The sequence below is a fragment of the Bombus pyrosoma genome, linkage group LG14 (assembly GCF_014825855.1).
Source record: "Bombus pyrosoma isolate SC7728 linkage group LG14, ASM1482585v1, whole genome shotgun sequence".
Taxonomy (NCBI): domain Eukaryota; kingdom Metazoa; phylum Arthropoda; class Insecta; order Hymenoptera; family Apidae; genus Bombus; species Bombus pyrosoma.
Genome location: NC_057783.1, coordinates 960,176 through 976,234, shown reverse-complemented (window position 1 = coordinate 976,234; position 16,059 = coordinate 960,176). Strand labels below are relative to the sequence as shown.

The following is a 16,059-nucleotide window of genomic DNA, read 5'->3' as shown; positions in this document are numbered from 1 at the left end:
CAAACTCCTCGGCAATCTCTGTGAAATTACGTCGTCCAAAAACGTTCGCTAATCGTCTTGATACCGTTGATATAACTTTCTCAAGACCGGTTCGGGAATCCGTTTTTCGGCGAGATTTCTCGTCCCAGGGAGTTCAGAAGGTATTTGAGTCTTTTCCACCAAGTTTTGTCCGGCCGATGAAAAAGGGCGATTAACCAGTTTCGACAAGGGTATTGCTTTTTCGTCCAGATTTTCAGAGCCTGGCAATGGCAAGGAGGTGACCATTTCCGTATCCTGCGTGATGCTTCGAGGGGCGTAAAAAATTCCAGGCGTTCCAGACGATTCGGGCATTGCCAGGCTGGGTGCCGCCAAAGTTCCAACCACTCCGATAAACAACGCAATAATCTGCAACGATTCGAAAATGCCGAGTCCCTCTTTCGCATTGATCACAAAACGCGCGACGAAAGCGCGCAAACGCGCGTCGACCATGGAAATCAACGTTCGCGTGTCGCGTCTATAAATTTGAATAACAAAGGCTCGTTCGGATCGGACAAGTTGATTACATTCAAATGACTCGAAGAAAGCAACACCCGGAAAGCAATGGGAAGGAACGTAGAAACGTAAAAGGATATTTCAAGTCGAGAATAACAGGCTCGCGTAGATCAAGATATTTCAAGTTTCACGCTTAAATGCAAACTTGGTCTGTCCAGTCCATGTGCACAAAATGTGTAAAGGTACGATCTTCGAAATAACGATCCAGTATTTTCGAATTCTACTCGTCAAAGACTGGCACGCGTTACGAAGAAACAGGTAGCGAGGTGAACAAATAAACGATCGAGAAAAGGTAATCGCGAAACGAAAATTCAAACAAACGAACGTGACAACTAAGACCGAGTACAATATTGATCGAAAAGTTGAAAATGTTTCGTGTTCTGGATCGTGTCGACGTCTTACCTCGATCATGTTCGCTCGAACAACCGCGTTCAACTGTTTCCAGATCCGATACACACCGGTGACGGCACTTTTATACATATACGTAGGATATACGTGGCGACACTGGTCCCACAACATGAATCGACGTTTTATTACGACGAGCCAAGCGGCCACGACAGTCGCGCCCGGGGCAATGTCTTCGTCGAATTGTTCTTTTTTCTCGATCGCATCTCTCTCTCTCTCTCTCTCTCTCTCTCTCGATATCCTGAGAACCTATTTACCTGTTTCCTTGCGCGCTTCGATATCCGTGAGACGCGTCGATCGCTCGACAAAACGAAGATCCGCGTTGGGAAGTGGTCGGCGTGTAAAATCGAAACGATGAGAAGAGGAAAAGCGAGCGCAGAAAATTGCGATCGTACGTAATAGCGGTTTATGTTCTTCCAATCTGGATTTTATATAGAACTTTCGCCGCTTCTTCTTCGATATCGATATATATCGGCTACATAAATAAGCTATTGAACTAATAAGTTCGAACGCGTAATATTTACGCTGATTCGCACGTACGGGACGAGGTGTGACGGGAAAATATTTTATGAATTTGTACGTAAATATTATTTCAACGAGTGGAAATAAATGATCGGCGAGCAGCGGCGGGGCTCGCGATTACGTCTATTTATCTAGAACCGAGCGAGTAAATTAAGAAACAGAAGATGACGGGATTCTTTGAAATTTCGTACCAACGTGGAACGAGTCTTCTTCATATCTCGGTCCCCTTCTTTTCTCCTTCTCAGTTCCTACGCGCAGACGAATAATAATCGAGCTCACTCCTACGCCGTGCTCATTTCGTAAATCGTCTCTTTCCACCTTTTAAGGTACAACGACGTTCACGGCGGACAGAACCGATATCACGGCATATCGCAAAGTGTCACAGGCGTAACGTACGGCCATTGGAAAAGTGACGTCATTTTATCCCTCTTCCAAGCGATTACCCGCTATTATAAGCGAGATTTAGCCCCCCGTTGGCGTAAACTCGGACAACTTACAGGGAAGAAGTGACGTCACCTCGTCCATGTACCTTGACATTTCTCGCCATCGTATCCAACTTTCCTTTCAGCCGTTGTCCAACGACGATGATCGTGTCGGCATTTACGCGCTTCCGTCGACGAGGAAATTGGAAAATTTGATCGACGTCTCTCACGCTTTTCAGATATCGCTAAAAATAGACTCCTCTACCCTGTACGCGTCTCCTATGTATCCGACGCCCGCAACACGTAGCCGTCTCGACGAACACAATTACAGCGGCGCTGGCCAAAGCATTTAAACACTTACATAAAGCGAAAGAAGAAAAATACCATGATTTAAGAACAGATGGTTCTCGCTAATGACGTAACTATTTCGATTCCTTGAAATTTCGCAAAATCAAGGAACAACGACGAAAGAAATATGAAACGATTTATCGGTTGGCTCTCGTAAGCATAACGTTGAAAAAAGGCAGCGTTCGACGATATAAATTAAGTGGAAAAACGACATTGTAAATGAAATTGTGCGTTGACACGATGCTGAGCCTTAACGAGATAACTCGTTGTACGCTTCAAACGGCCAACTGGATTCATCGATTTGAATTGTACAGTCGTATCAACGTCTCATAATAGTCGTTAACACGACAAACAAATCGGGGCGCAAGTAACGTCCTTTAGCGATGATCGGTGTGCCAGACGATCAACGCTCGAATCAGTAACGATCGAATTTTCGTTGGAACTAACAGCACGCGACTCGGTTTTCACGATTCTTAAATTAGTCGTTGTTCGACGTGGATTCGCGTTCGCGCACGCTGCCTCCGGCGGCTTGCATCGGTTCGTTTTCATCTCGAAACAGAGAAAACCGAAAATACACGGTTTGACGTAGAACGGGCGTTACGAGTAAGCAAACGAGCAAAATCTATCTTGTATTTGTTTCCCTTCGTCTCTACGCTGCGAAACGGATACCTCGGCGGTTGACTTCGTTTAAGAACAACTTCGATTCCACTAATCTCAGCTTGCGGTCCAATTCTACGCGAATTCTTCGCAATTCGAGCGGAACGGCCCTTTCTCCCTCTTCGTCTTCCCTTCTAGATGAGTCGCAGGAAGATTCTTGGAAGAGCTTCGCTTTCGTTTCCCGCGGTCGACGGTATTCTCGACGTGGATCAAATTCTGCAAACGGATCCGTGGAAACAGATTGACGATTTCGTGCAACAAAACTTTACGCAAAGCATCTTGAACGAGTTTAACGAACGGCTGACGCTCGAACCGAAACTCACCCCCGTAGGTAAGCGGAAAATATCTCGCTCGTAGTTCCACGAAAGGCGCGTTTTATTCCCCGTTTTAACAATAGATAATACGACCCCGGGGAAAAGACGAGCGACGTCATCCAGGAGATCGCCTCGTAACGGTGGAGCGAGTCGAACGAACGAAGAAAAATCGTCCAAGAAGAAATTAGATGATCAGTCGGTAGGCGGTGGTGCAAAGCTAAACGAGCGTAAAAAAGAAATCGCGAAGAGGAGTGGCAAGGCGGAAGTACCGACGAGCAAAGAGCAGAAGGTTAGCAAAAGCGAAGCTTTTTCTTTTGTTCGTGTCTCCTACTTGCCTTCTACTTGCGACAAAGGTATCTAAGGACGATATAGGCGATACTAAAGAATCGAAAACTTATTCGCAGCAGTTGAAAGATGTCCCAAAAGTAACCGTCGACAAATCAAGAGCAACGATAGCCAATAAGAGAAGCAAAAAGTGTAAAAACGAGAAAAAGGAGAGAATCGTCGACGATCCAACCGGAACGAAACAACAACGTGAAACGGAAGATACAGATCCGATGAACGATCAAATGGAAAATACAGCAAAAGACACGAGCACGAAATCCGTGAATCCGTCGAGGAGCACGGATTTAAAGTCACCGTTTAGAACAAGTACGCCGAGACGCGACGAAGCTTCCGAACAGGACAATCTCACCGGCAAGGAAGCTACTGCTACTACGGAGCACGATATTTCGGCGTCTAATTCTTCCGTGAGGCGTAACGCTTCGACGAACAACTGCAGCGCGAGAGATGTTTGCGTGATAAAGGATTTAAACAACAACGGTAACAACGCTGCTAAGAAGGACGTAGAGAGTAAGGAAAAAAAGGTAAGATGCAAGCATAAAAGGGCGCAGAAAGTAAATAAAGAGAAGAAGCCTGGAAGTAAGAAAACATCGGACATATCGTCGAAGACAGCGTCAAGATGCAAGAAACACGACAAAATGATGGCAACGGCAGCAGGTAAACCAGTGATCGTGCTTGTTTTCATATTCGATCGTGCGACTCTTTCGTTACGTCGTTTGTGGGTAATCGATTGTTTGCACAACAGAGACGAAGCAGATCGGAAAAGAGAAGCATTTACTGAAACAACGCCGAAGACGTTACAAAGGAAAGATACGACGGATCGAAAAAAAGGCAGATCGTGCCATGGAAACGTATATCCATCACGTCACGCGTATAATTAGGAAAATGGGTTATTTACCAGGTATCCTGTTGCTTATCGAAATCTTTACGAGCACAACTCGTATATATTATTATGTTTACCTACTTCACGCGTTTTTTCTTACAGAAGACAGTTCGTGCTCCGAGAACGACGACAGTTATTCCGATTTCTCCGACGAATCGTCTTACTGTAGTTCCTATTGTTCCGATAGTTGCTGTTCCTATTGTTCCGATGGTTGCTATTCCTCTTGCGACTACTCAGAGTACACTCTGTTTTCTTGTTCTCGTTCTTCTTCCTCTTCCTCTTCCTCTTCCTCTTCCTCTTCCTCTCCTTCTTCTGCACGTAGACTCTTGTTCCGGTCGAAGGCGAAATGAACAAACTACGGATTAACGATTCGTCGAATTAAGTTTCTACAGATAAGATTAATGTTGATGGATCGTTCATTTTCTCGTAACGTCGAACGTTTACCTTTAAATCCAATTTATTGAGTTAACGCAATATTATATATATACGAATGTTTGTACGAATGAGAGGTATATAAATAAAGAATTTGCTACATGTTCCCGAAAACGTGGAATCTTTTATTCGTCAACTAAACGATGGAATGGTTGCTTTTGTAAGAACGATCGACGATAAATACCTTGCTACGATATATTTTTCATAGTACCGATTGCATCGTGTCGCGAATGTTGTTTCAGAATTTAGAAGGCGATGCAAATCGTGTTTGCAACGATGTAAATTTGCACGGACAATGGACATAGCGTAGTTAGGAGCTGCTCGATTATTACGACCGTAAGAAAAAGAAATCTTCCTCGAAACGCACGCATCCTTCAACGAGGCGAGAACGCCTCGACGATAGAGGTGTTACGGGTCTAATGAGTCGAAACGAAATAGTTACGCGATACGTCGTATTACCTATTTCTATCGTAACGGTTTTCTCTATTTATATCTTCGATATTGCCGTCGTTGCACTGGTATGTACGATCCATCCCTATGGACATCGTATACTTGACATACATGTTAAAAATACTTTCTGGTTTAAATTAAATTCCACCTCAGGAGTATGCGTATTATTTGGCCATCGGTAGTACTATTATATTCGGCCATCGTGCGTAACGCGTGTCTCACGATCGCAAAATCACACGAGCACACGATCCTCCAACATCGTTTGCTCGTACGTATACCGTTATACCGATGCAACGGGAGAACAACGAACTTGAGATCGCTACTTTTGCACGTGCTAAGACGAAAGAGCGGAACCACTCGAGATGTATCTGCCGGCGGAAAATCGTTAACTTATAAATCTCTCGTCTCAAGATCGGAATTTATGATCTGAACGGCATTTCCGTTGGTTCAATAACGGAAAAACACGCCAACTCGATACGAGAAAACATCGAATGGACAGCAACGTTTTCATACTGTCGATCAATTTTTAGAAACCGAGGCAAACGAAATGCATTTTGCTCACGATGCAAACTCTGCATTTAATCGCGCTCTGATCCATCAATTCTTTGCGTTTCAAGCTTTAGCTTCGATCCGGACGATTTTCCACGTTCAAGGAAAATGTTCGCGTACGACCGAAACGAGAAATCGATTCCTTTGCATTTTCGTTCGTAAGAAACGATTCGGTTGAAACTGTAGCGCGCAATTGAAATTAAATTAAATTTAAGACATTGACGCGTCTGATGATTAAAAGGAAAAGACGCGCGTAACGATAACGATCCTCCAACATTCTCCAGAAACTTATTACATCTTCTAGAGATAGAAAATACGATTTGGTCGGAAATAACTGAAGAAAAACGCGGGAAAATTAACATCTGACAAATAAACGTAATTGCATTAAGTATAATCGGCCTTGTTTAGGAGGCAATTGGAGAAAACGACAGTTTTTTTTTTTTTTTGCAAAGCAGAAACACGCATCGTTTAATCGTCCATGTTTCATACTCTTACTCGATCTACGTCTGCGCGTGGCGGCCGGGTCTATAAAAGCGACGCAGGGCGTCGCGACGGCTCCAGACGCGACATACGCGCATAGCTGAAAATGTGACATCGAAGGACGTAGCGGTTTTCTTATCACCATCGTTGACAGTTTTTTCAATTTCTGTGAAAGATCGCCAAAACGTCGAACGCTGTCGCGAGGATTTCCGAGACGCTTGCCTCTTGTGTATCGTTGGTATTTATGGTAATTGCGTATCGTGACGCACAGTGAAAATGTAACTGAAGGGGCACGCACGATCGTTTGTGACAAGTTGCAAGGTGAAAGCTTTAGCAGTGAATTGGACGATTACGTTAAAATTAATTCGTCGTTCCGCAGACACGCCTTTTTCATCGCCTAAAGGATTACTACCAACGTGGTAAGTTGCTTAGAAGGCCGTGACGCGATGAAATTAAATCTATCGCAATCTATCAGACGTTCAACCCTTGCAAATCGAATCGAACACGTAGTTATCGATTTCAACGGGCATCGATGTTGACAGGAACGCGACGCAATGCGATTAACGTTAAGGATAACGTTAAGGAGATAAAAATTGAAGTAGAACGGAGAAAGAGAAAGATGTAGCTTAACCGGCAGATACAAATATATCTTTCTCTCTCTCTCTCTCTCTCTCTCTGGCTTTCGTTCTTTCTCTCTCCTTCTCAGCCCTTTAATCGGCCTTTCTCTGAAAGTGTTCGTTAACCGTAAAGACACAAGCCAAAATATTACTTCACTGATCTCTCGCACGCGTTAAAATAGCCCCGGTAAACAGAAACGCTAAATATAACTGGTGTCCAAAAGTTTGTCAGAACAAACCGGTAAGAACCGGCGGTAGTTGTAAGAAAAAATAATCGGCTATGACTTCTACGAATCTACAAAGCGCGATTTGCGTAAAGATACGAGACACGTGTGCTCGCGGGATGAAATCGGGAGAAGAATTATTTCGAGAAGAAACGACAGTAAGGACGTTACGACCGGCGATAAAATCGAATCGCGTAACCAAAGAATTGTAAACGTCAGTCGTTACTCTGCGAATGAATCAGCGTCTTAAAAAATGACCGGCCATCGGTTACAAAGACGAGGCTGAATCGACCGATCAGTCTTTCTACGTCGATACGATTTACCGAATCCCGACGTTTCTCTTTTCTTCTATCTCGTATTCCACCTTAAATAGAAATCGAGACAATACGAACTATAACGAAACGGTTTGACGCGCGTTGCTGCAGCGAAATCCTTGCTATTGATCTAGGCAGCTCAAAAGGTCCTGGGTTCACCCGGCCAACCTCCGCCGTTCTCCCCTCGCCTCTCCAGCCCATATTTCGTCCTTCGCCTACACGAACCATCAGGACGATTTTTCCTCTTATTTTTCGGACGACTTTACAACGAAGAAATGCATCGTTCTTGAACTTCAGTAAAACGTTTATTTTCGTATAAAAAAACTCGTTTATTTTCGTATAAAGCGTGTAATACGTATAACAGGTACAAGACGAAAGAGTAATTAATAGAAAATTGTCCCGTTAATCGTTTAGATGTAGAAAAAAAAATGTAAAATTCGCGCAGCTCGATTGTCTTGGCTAGCGTTTGGACGAGCAAGGGCAAGGGCGATTCTGGAATCGCAGCAGCGAGAGTGCGATGCCCTCTGTGACGGAAAGCCGACTAAGTGGTAAACGCGTTTCACGCTCCATCGGCCGTATCAGCGACACCACGATGGTTTGTAATTGTGCGCATCGATGACGCAAACAAAATGGAAAGACTTTTCGTCGAACGTTAGGAATTAGGAGGATCAGGGACGCGAGTGAAAGAACTTGTGGCAGGTCGATCGATTTTAATGCGTACGCGTGGTGACGATACGAGAGTGCAAGTTTTCTTAGAATTTTAATACGACCGGTCTATCGGCCTGATTTCAGATGAAACTTCACGAGAAAAAGGAGTCCGGAATACACAGAGTGCAGGAGATTCCTTTGGAGGAGCTGGATCTGTCGAAGGAGTATGAAGTGGAGAAGACGCTCGGCGAGGGTAGCTTCGCCAAAGTTTTACTAGCGACTCATCGAGCGACGCGAACGAGAGTCGTGCTGAAAGCCGTCCACCAAGAACTAACTACGGAGAAGGACTTTTTCCGCGAGTTTCACTACTCGTACCATTTGAGCCCGCATCCGAATATATTGTGCTCGTACGCGGTCGCGTTCAAAGCGGAGAAGTGTTTCGTTTTCGCGCAGGAATACGCTGCTTACGGAGACCTCGCGGGCAACGTGAGAGCCGGAGGGTTGAGCGAGGAAGCGTGCAAAAGGATCGCCAGCCAGCTCTGCTCCGCTCTCGATTTCATTCACTCGAAGCAGCTGGCGCACCGAGACATCAAGCTGGAAAATGTACTGGTGTTCGCGCTCGACATGTCCAAGATCAAACTGTGCGATTTCGGGTGCACGAGGCGCGAAGGAACTCTCGTTAACAAGATCCGATGCACTTGGCTACCCTTCCAACCGCCCGAAATCTACGAAATAGTGAAGAACGAGAGGTACGCCTGCAAGAGGAGCGCCGATTGCTGGCAATTCGGCATCGTGTTGTTCGTCTGCCTGACTGGAAATCCACCGTGGCAGACCGCCGATCTGATTCAGGATCCGGAATATTCGGCCTTTCAAAGGTGGCTGAAGAGAAGAACCACCAAAGTTCCGCCAACGTTCAGACGATTCACGCCCAGATTACTGCGATACTTTAGGCGGACGTTCGAGCACAAACCCGAGAAAAGGCCGCACGTAACCGAGATCAACAAGTATCTGAAGGATTCCTGGTGCGTGAACAAGATCAGTCACAGCGCCACATCTACGTTGGTAGACGCTAGCGAGGGAATACCGAGGAGAGGCGACAGTCTACTTTACCTCGACACCGTCCTAGACGACCAACGGAACGTCGACGAGAACAAGAACAAGCTGAGGAAGCTTCTCAATAGTTACGGCCTCGAGACGACGATCGATCAGAAAGTCGTGACCAAGAGGATCTGGGAATGGGTGATGCAGTGCGATTCGAACATCGCGGAGCCGGCTTTCGTCGGTAGCCTCGGGACAGAAACCATGTGAGGGATGGTCAAAGCTTCTAGCGAACCTTGCCTTAGAAGCGATCGTCAGGAACGAAAGTACAGTTTCGGTGGCTTCGATGCTGCCCGCGACGAAGACACTTCGTCGTCCCTACAATGTGCCAAAGCAACGTTCGAAAGAGCGGCGACGAACTCGCCATCGATCTTCCATTAGAACGGTGCATCGTCGCTTCCGCACAGTGGCGTCGCGTCCAATTTCGACCGACGACCGATATGGACGCGTAAAAGTGTGATATAATCCTTCTATCATCTTCCACGCACACGTTACACATTTCTTCCTTTGTTTCCTGCTCATCGTGCCCATTCAACTCATTCACATTCACGTAACGCCGTTCTCCTCATTTTCCTTCTTCTTTCCTTCCTTTCCTCGCTAGACTCCTCGCTACATCAATCTTCTCTACGAGCGGACCAATTATCGACAAATGTATGTGCGTATATACACGAACATGTATATATTATCACGTACGGGCATCTTTTCGTCCACTTCCTCTCCCGTGAACGAATCTTCGACGACGAGAATTGCCTAAAAACTGTAGGAAATAGCCGAGTGCGATGAACGCGAAATTACGGGCGATTCTCTTCCTTTCCAGTAAAGAATACGAAACGTATGTGATAAAACAAACTCGTTAAGACTGCGGCGAATGCGAGCGTAACTGCGATCGGTGTTTTCGGTGTCGACTATAGAGACAATAATGACTGCGGATTTCCTAGTAATTTATTACATTATGATAATTATACTATAGTTTAACGAACGGTAACCGGTAGGGGTCACTACTGTACGAGGCCTTGCGTGAAATCGAACAATTCGTTCCATCGTGTAAACGTACGAAGATGCGAGAAAGAAACAGACGAAGAACGTTCTAAACGGTCGGGACGAAGATGGAGCGAATTTGGAAGAACTCGAACAGAGATTAAGCGGTATTTAGTGTCGTTAAGCGATATAGCGTATGTATACACATAGCGCGCATATATTCTTCTAGCAATTTATCGGTAGAAGGAGCGATTATATAGAAATGATCGATGGTACACAATTTGGTAGAGCTACATTACCACAAAACAGCAAGCTACACATACGTAACATACGGTTCTTCCCCCGCGTGACGCGAAATTTGTATGATAATTAGCAAACTTGTAGAAACGTTACGAACGACAAACAAAACAGATAGAAGGGAAGAAGTAAGTATGCAGCAACAACGCGTTAGACCTCCGTTAACGCGAAGCAATGTTTTCTATATAAACGATATCGAAATAAATACATTAAACACAAAAATAATTGCAATTATCTATGAAATAATCTACGGAAGATAGTGTTCCCTCGAGTCGCTCTAGTCTCTTTTCCAACTACATTCAGGAAAAAAGGGCACATCTCGCAACTTCATCAGAGCTGTAGCGAAACAAAAAGAAAGAAGAAAAAGTTATTCAAAGAACGTAACAAACGAAGATTACTGAATGCAGTCTGTTTCCTTCGGCGGAGAAAAGAAGATTGTCGCATATTCCGCAAAGTTCTAACGAACGCAGATGCTACCCGCACGCGAAACATTTTTCTTTCTCGTTGCCCTTCAATTCCCGCGTCTCGAGTAGAAAAGAGAGCAACTAAGAGCACCATCGAGGAATACTTGACTTTTGACCTTTTCCTTTTCCCGTATCCGTGACTGTCGCGGCCGAACGTGCCACTTGTCCGATTTGACACACCCTTGACCTACGTGATACCTATTTTTTCCATTTGTCAAGTATCGTACTTATTTTCTATATGTATAACTAATCGTCCCCGACGCGAGTAAACACGTAAAACCGACGCTTTTCGGTAAGCGTATGGGGGAGGGGGGGGGGGGGAGCAGGGGAATAAAAAATATCGCCGTAAACAAAAAACATTCTTTCGCGAGATACAAACTGAAGATTTCGAGAGAAAGATGTGCGTGTAACGTGCGTGGATTTCTTCAAACTTATCCACGGTAGAAACTAAAGTGGAATCGGAAAATTTATTACGCGATTCGAGAGAGAAGCGAGCGATTCGCGGAATCGTTGGCTGTGATATTTCGGAAATTGTTCGCGCAAGCAGAACAAGCAACGTTCAAGTTAGAGAACCATACATTTCCCTGAATAACGATCCGTTCTTAACTATTGACGTAGACGCAGTCCAGGAAAAAGCAGATTAGCAAACGTCAAACTGCGCCAACGTGCATTCGGCTTTTATCGTATCTGGATACAATGGATATTTTGGGCCTACGCGTTGCTATTTCCGCGCGTCGCACGTTTATTCTGAATCGTTTGCTTTCCCAAGTTACATGCTTCTCTTACAACGTGCGAATGTATTTATCTCGCGTAGGAACATGTTTACCTACGTACGTCCAAAATTAACGCGAGATAGCAAAAACGCGATTAGGGAGCAGTATGTTTGAATCTATGTTCGATTCAATTATATTTCTCACCGTCATTCGATACCAATTCGATATAAGTCTACCATATATAAATAAATACCACGCCAATCATTCTATTAGGGCCACTACCAAATTTTCAATACTTCTCACCTTTTCACCTAGAGACGCGAGTAGCGTGATTTTTTCTTTTTTTTTTTTTTTCTTTTTTTCTTTCTGTTTTCTCGTCATGCGCTGCCTTTATGTTCTCGCTACTTTTATAAACATACCGAATTTTCGTTCTCAAATCAGCTGTTTTTAAAGATGAGCATATAGCTGATTTGATCAGGCTCCAAACATTTTCAATGGTATTCAAATCGGGAGAATTATCTGGCCGTGGATGTACGCCGTGGATATTCTTCGACATGGTATACTAATAAATTAAATTAATTAATCGATATATAATCATCTACGGCTATCTATAACTTCCTATAGCTGAACAAGTGAAATTTCTACATGCGGTCTTAATTCGATAATCAGAGGCTGTGACAATTGGAGGACGGGTATAGAATAACAGAAATAAATGTGAAAGAAGGAAGAGAAAATGAAACGATATATCGTAGAGGCGTAACGAAAGCACGCCGAGACCGTGAATTTCAAAGCAGAGTGGAAGGGAAAGAAAGTTGAGGCAACGGACGGCACGTCGCCGAGTATCTCGTCATCGATCCTCCGGTCCAACAGCCCGACGTCTATTTTCATATAGGCTAACCTATTTATATATACGGACAATGTTCCACTTTTATCGGCCGATGAGAGCAGCAAGTTACCGCGCGTCACGTCGCGTCAAGGCGCGACATATCAGCGTTGACCGCTGCTCGGAGCACCGTACTAATTTGCATCGCGTTATTCACGTGTTGACCGGTACCATGCACGTTCTATCTCACGAGTATGTATCTTCGCATACGTTATGTAGGTATACCTCCAACCGCTAACATTCCCCCAAGTTTTACGACCTCTTCTTCGATTTCTTTGACGTCAAAGGGGCACTCTCAAGACGATAACACACGTCTTTCGTTAGGTATCAGCAATAAGGGGCTCGACAAATATAATACGACGAGACGAAAATTGTTCGAGTATCAGGGAGAAAAACAGTAAAAATGAAACGGATACTCACTAGATTATAACGTGTCATCGGACGAGGGCTGAATCAAGTTTTCCTAATTTTCTTGCGTCTTTGAAAATGTCTTCCACAACCTGTCAAATTCAACGATGAATGGCTTCACCAACGAATGCTGGTTAGTCACTATAATGTGGTCAAAGTTCCCAAAAAATGCGGACATGGTCCAGTTTGTGCTACCAGTGATTACTATATCGTTGTCCACGATCATGAACTTATGATGCATCAGACCATCCTGACATATTAATCTAATCGCGATTCCTGAAACGCAAAATATTTCGGCCTTTGAAAAAGAAAAAGAATTAATTCAAATGCTGGTAGCCAATGATCAAATCCAGGTACAAGTCTCAATGATATTTATCGCCTACCGTTATTATAGAATAACGCCGTTTGTGCGGCATCGTTAGAGCTCATTTGCCGATCCATTATTACTCGAACAAGTACACCTCGTTTATGAGCGTTCACAATTGCATTTGACAACGAATGGCAAGTGAACATGTACATACAAACGTCCAAACTTTGTTTTGCATGATTCATATAGCTTTTTATCTGTCTATAACATTATTTATCATTTGTTAAAAATCCATTTTTTAAAAGCATGATAGCATCGCGCATTACCTCAAATATCGAACCGGACAATTTTTTTTTGGACAGGTCTTCTCGGTAGTGAAGTGTGTTCGACAAAGTGTAGATTCATTCGTAAAAAACATGACCTCTGAAATGTCATGTCCCGACTTGGGTATCTGTACTTCCAGCGCTTCGCGCGTGTTTATGTAATTACTCCACACATTATAAACTCTTTTGTAAATATACCAAAGAACTTCCGACGCAAGAACTGCTCCCCCCACTAGCAGAATTTTATTGTTTTTCATTTCTACAACAAAACTTTATATTTTGCATTTACAAATAAAAATATAACGCAATACCACGGAAATTCTATCGGTCTATCTATACACATTCTCGCGATAGTGATTTGTTTTACGCGCGCTTCTAAACCACGCCATGTTTTACAGCGCATGAGTGAGTAATGAAAAACCAATCAAAATATCATTGTTCAATAACGTAACTGGCAAACGGATGAATATTTATGAGATTTCTCCGAATTTACAAGTACCATTGGAGACAAATAATACTTAAGGAAATATAGAAACTACAGATTAAAATGCTATAACCTAAATAATAAAACTTTAGTGTAAACCGAATAATGTTACCATCACAATCTCTCGATTGTGTCGTATAATCATAAATACGATGCAACACACCTGCACAAAGACCTTTAAGATCTTTAAAGTGTCGTAATTTTTGTAAAGAAACAATCGAATCGGTATATCGGTAACTTTGCCGCCAGTAATTGTAACAAACAAGCGTAACGCTCGTGAATTTAGCTTTCAGTACTGACAACATTTACTCGCCTAGAACTCCTAGATACATTGTGTTGAGATGTTGAGAATATTTCTTACCCTGATTGAAACAACCAATTGAAACAGAATCGCTATTGTATTTAAATAGAAAGAAAATCGATGCAAAAGAAAATGATTAAGCGTTTACCTTTATTAAATCTCGTATAAAAAATGTTTCGGAGTATTATAGAAATCCAATAAAAAATTTGCTAGCTTTGTCCCATTTGTTTCGATATAAATTCTTTATCCCTATTCCAAAGAATGTTACATATAGTATTCAACTGATAAGAACAATCAAACACTTCAGATCTCATAGAAGGTTTATTAATATCAATTCTAATAACTTTAACTTTCCATTTGTCTTCGAATTCTTTTATACGCGTGTCTTCTATTGTAGAACTCGACCATGGCTTAAATCTACAAAATATCGAGATCCAATTAACTATTCTTACCAACAGATAACAAAGAAAAGAGAACTCAATTATGATAAATTACTTTGTCCCTATCACTATATTTGCTGGTTTTTCTTTTATAGCTGCCATAGTATTCATCAAATATGGAACGTCATTGAATCCTGTTGCATCATCGAAAGAAAATACAGAACATATAGCATCTACTTTGTCTTTACAAGCCTAAAAATTTAAAACAATGTCATTCTTCGATATCCCATTTCAACATATCCTATCTTTATGCTGTACGTACGGGTAATATGTGATTATATTTTTTAATGCTTGTTTCCGAGGTATCCCAGAACTGTAATTTAAACAACACAACTTTGTCCCATATCTTAACCGGCCAAAATACATTCGTCTTTTTTATCCCATTAGTTTCGGTATAATTACTGGACTCTAGTACTCCAGCAAGGCGAGCTACAACAGCAGTTTTTCCTACTCCAGATCTCCCAACCATAAAAATTTTATATGTAACTTCTTCGATTGAAGATGGTAGGGGAGGTCTTTCGAGAATACCTAAGGGATTTTACAAAGAAAAATAACCAACGAATGTTGAATACAATGAAAAATCATTCATTTGACTAACGCTTTTTACCATAAAATCTCCTTTTCTTTGATGTGTTTACATAGAAATGATGCATTAGTGACTCTCCCTCCACAGAATGCAACCAATTCACATTTATTGCCGTCATTATATAGCTGTTAATAAATCAGAAGATATGGAAGCCTGATAAATTTTCGACAAACATAAGCAACTATAGCGAAGACGCTATATTCTCTATAAAATTAAGGTTACCGTGCGATGATTCTATCTTAAAAGTCAATCGCTGCTCGTAAATTATTGGAAAACGAAAAAAAAAAAAAAATAAAATAAAAGAATGGAACGGTGAAGATCCACTTTCTTTCGTGCTGTAAATGCCTTTAACTTTAATTCTCAATGACCAGTGAGAATTTTTAAAAATATCACTTCTTTTCTATTCGTTTCACCAACTCCAAAAAATGATACATTTTACAAGTGTGACAACTACAACTCACAAATTCGCATGCAACCAGCGGACCCTACGAATCTCGAGTACATACGTAACTTCTCAACAAATCCGATAAAATCCCGCCTTCGGAGAACCAATAAGAATTACCACACTCTACCACCGCAATGGGAACAAATAATTCCATTAGCAGTGAAGTTGGCGTTAGTTCAAATAAATGCCACATT

General features: G+C 42.6%; 4 protein-coding genes across 9 annotated transcripts; 2 read left to right on the top strand and 2 right to left on the bottom strand.

The window, feature by feature from the left end:
• Positions 1-246: 246 nt before the first annotated feature.
• LOC122574973 (mitochondrial cardiolipin hydrolase) lies at positions 247-14,534 on the bottom strand. Of its 2 annotated transcripts, none has more exons than XM_043743271.1 (5): positions 14,257-14,534; positions 13,613-13,868; positions 13,363-13,547; positions 12,992-13,255; positions 247-384 (listed from the first exon to the last, which is right to left on the bottom strand). In XM_043743271.1, exons 1-4 carry the CDS (start codon positions 14,396-14,398, stop codon positions 13,035-13,037), a joined length of 804 nt encoding a protein of 267 aa, XP_043599206.1. In that variant the 5' UTR covers positions 14,399-14,534; the 3' UTR covers positions 247-384; positions 12,992-13,034. The 2 variants fall into 2 exon arrangements, with proteins under 2 accessions (XP_043599206.1, XP_043599207.1); XM_043743272.1 differs by having other exon boundaries at positions 13,613-13,879; positions 14,257-14,391.
• Positions 1,195-4,779, top strand: LOC122574971 (uncharacterized protein DDB_G0271670-like). 3 transcript variants are annotated; one of them, XM_043743268.1, is made up of 5 exons: positions 1,195-3,216; positions 3,283-3,488; positions 3,604-4,198; positions 4,287-4,442; positions 4,527-4,779. In XM_043743268.1, the coding sequence occupies exons 1-5, from the start codon at positions 3,024-3,026 to the stop codon at positions 4,772-4,774; spliced, it is 1,398 nt and encodes a 465-aa protein (XP_043599203.1). In that variant the 5' UTR covers positions 1,195-3,023; the 3' UTR covers positions 4,775-4,779. The 3 variants fall into 3 exon arrangements, with proteins under 3 accessions (XP_043599203.1, XP_043599202.1, XP_043599201.1); XM_043743267.1 differs by having other exon boundaries at positions 3,607-4,198; positions 4,287-4,779; XM_043743266.1 differs by having other exon boundaries at positions 4,287-4,779.
• On the top strand, positions 6,398-11,268 carry LOC122574972 (serine/threonine-protein kinase meng-po). Its single transcript, XM_043743270.1, has 2 exons — positions 6,398-6,754; positions 8,283-11,268. The coding sequence occupies exon 2, from the start codon at positions 8,283-8,285 to the stop codon at positions 9,444-9,446; it is 1,164 nt and encodes a 387-aa protein (XP_043599205.1). The 5' UTR covers positions 6,398-6,754; the 3' UTR covers positions 9,447-11,268.
• LOC122574974 (ciliogenesis and planar polarity effector 2-like) lies at positions 14,315-15,928 on the bottom strand. 3 transcript variants are annotated; one of them, XR_006319281.1, is made up of 5 exons: positions 15,442-15,927; positions 15,097-15,362; positions 14,890-15,026; positions 14,543-14,811; positions 14,315-14,455 (listed from the first exon to the last, which is right to left on the bottom strand). XR_006319281.1 is itself a non-coding variant. In XM_043743274.1 (5 exons), the coding sequence occupies exons 2-5, from the start codon at positions 15,536-15,538 to the stop codon at positions 14,604-14,606; spliced, it is 708 nt and encodes a 235-aa protein (XP_043599209.1). In that variant the 5' UTR covers positions 15,539-15,573; positions 15,643-15,928; the 3' UTR covers positions 14,528-14,603. The 3 variants fall into 3 exon arrangements, 2 of the variants coding, with proteins under 2 accessions (XP_043599209.1, XP_043599208.1); XM_043743274.1 differs by lacking the exon at positions 14,315-14,455 and having other exon boundaries at positions 14,528-14,811; positions 15,442-15,573; positions 15,643-15,928; XM_043743273.1 differs by lacking the exon at positions 14,315-14,455 and having other exon boundaries at positions 14,528-14,811; positions 15,442-15,545; positions 15,643-15,924.
• Positions 15,929-16,059: the final 131 nt, after the last annotated feature.

Coding starts and splice junctions, on each gene's coding strand:
- LOC122574972 (XM_043743270.1), top strand. CDS start 8,283: ATGAAACTTCACGAGAAAAAGGAGTCCGGAATACACAGAGTGCAGGAG.
- LOC122574973 (XM_043743271.1), bottom strand. CDS start 14,398: ATGTTGTCAGTACTGAAAGCTAAATTCACGAGCGTTACGCTTGTTTGT. Junction 13,548..13,612: donor TGTCCGGTTCGATATTTGAG/GTAATGCGCGAT, acceptor ATAATGTTATAG/ACAGATAAAAAGCTATATGA. Junction 13,256..13,362: donor GGCGTTATTCTATAATAACG/GTAGGCGATAAA, acceptor TTTGCGTTTCAG/GAATCGCGATTAGATTAATA.
- LOC122574974 (XM_043743274.1), bottom strand. CDS start 15,538: ATGACGGCAATAAATGTGAATTGGTTGCATTCTGTGGAGGGAGAGTCA. Junction 15,363..15,441: donor AAAGAAAAGGAGATTTTATG/GTAAAAAGCGTT, acceptor AAAATCCCTTAG/GTATTCTCGAAAGACCTCCC. Junction 15,027..15,096: donor AATATAATCACATATTACCC/GTACGTACAGCA, acceptor TTAAATTTTTAG/GCTTGTAAAGACAAAGTAGA.
- LOC122574971 (XM_043743266.1), top strand. CDS start 3,024: ATGAGTCGCAGGAAGATTCTTGGAAGAGCTTCGCTTTCGTTTCCCGCG. Junction 3,217..3,282: donor ACCGAAACTCACCCCCGTAG/GTAAGCGGAAAA, acceptor TTTTAACAATAG/ATAATACGACCCCGGGGAAA. Junction 3,489..3,603: donor CGACGAGCAAAGAGCAGAAG/GTTAGCAAAAGC, acceptor ACTTATTCGCAG/CAGTTGAAAGATGTCCCAAA.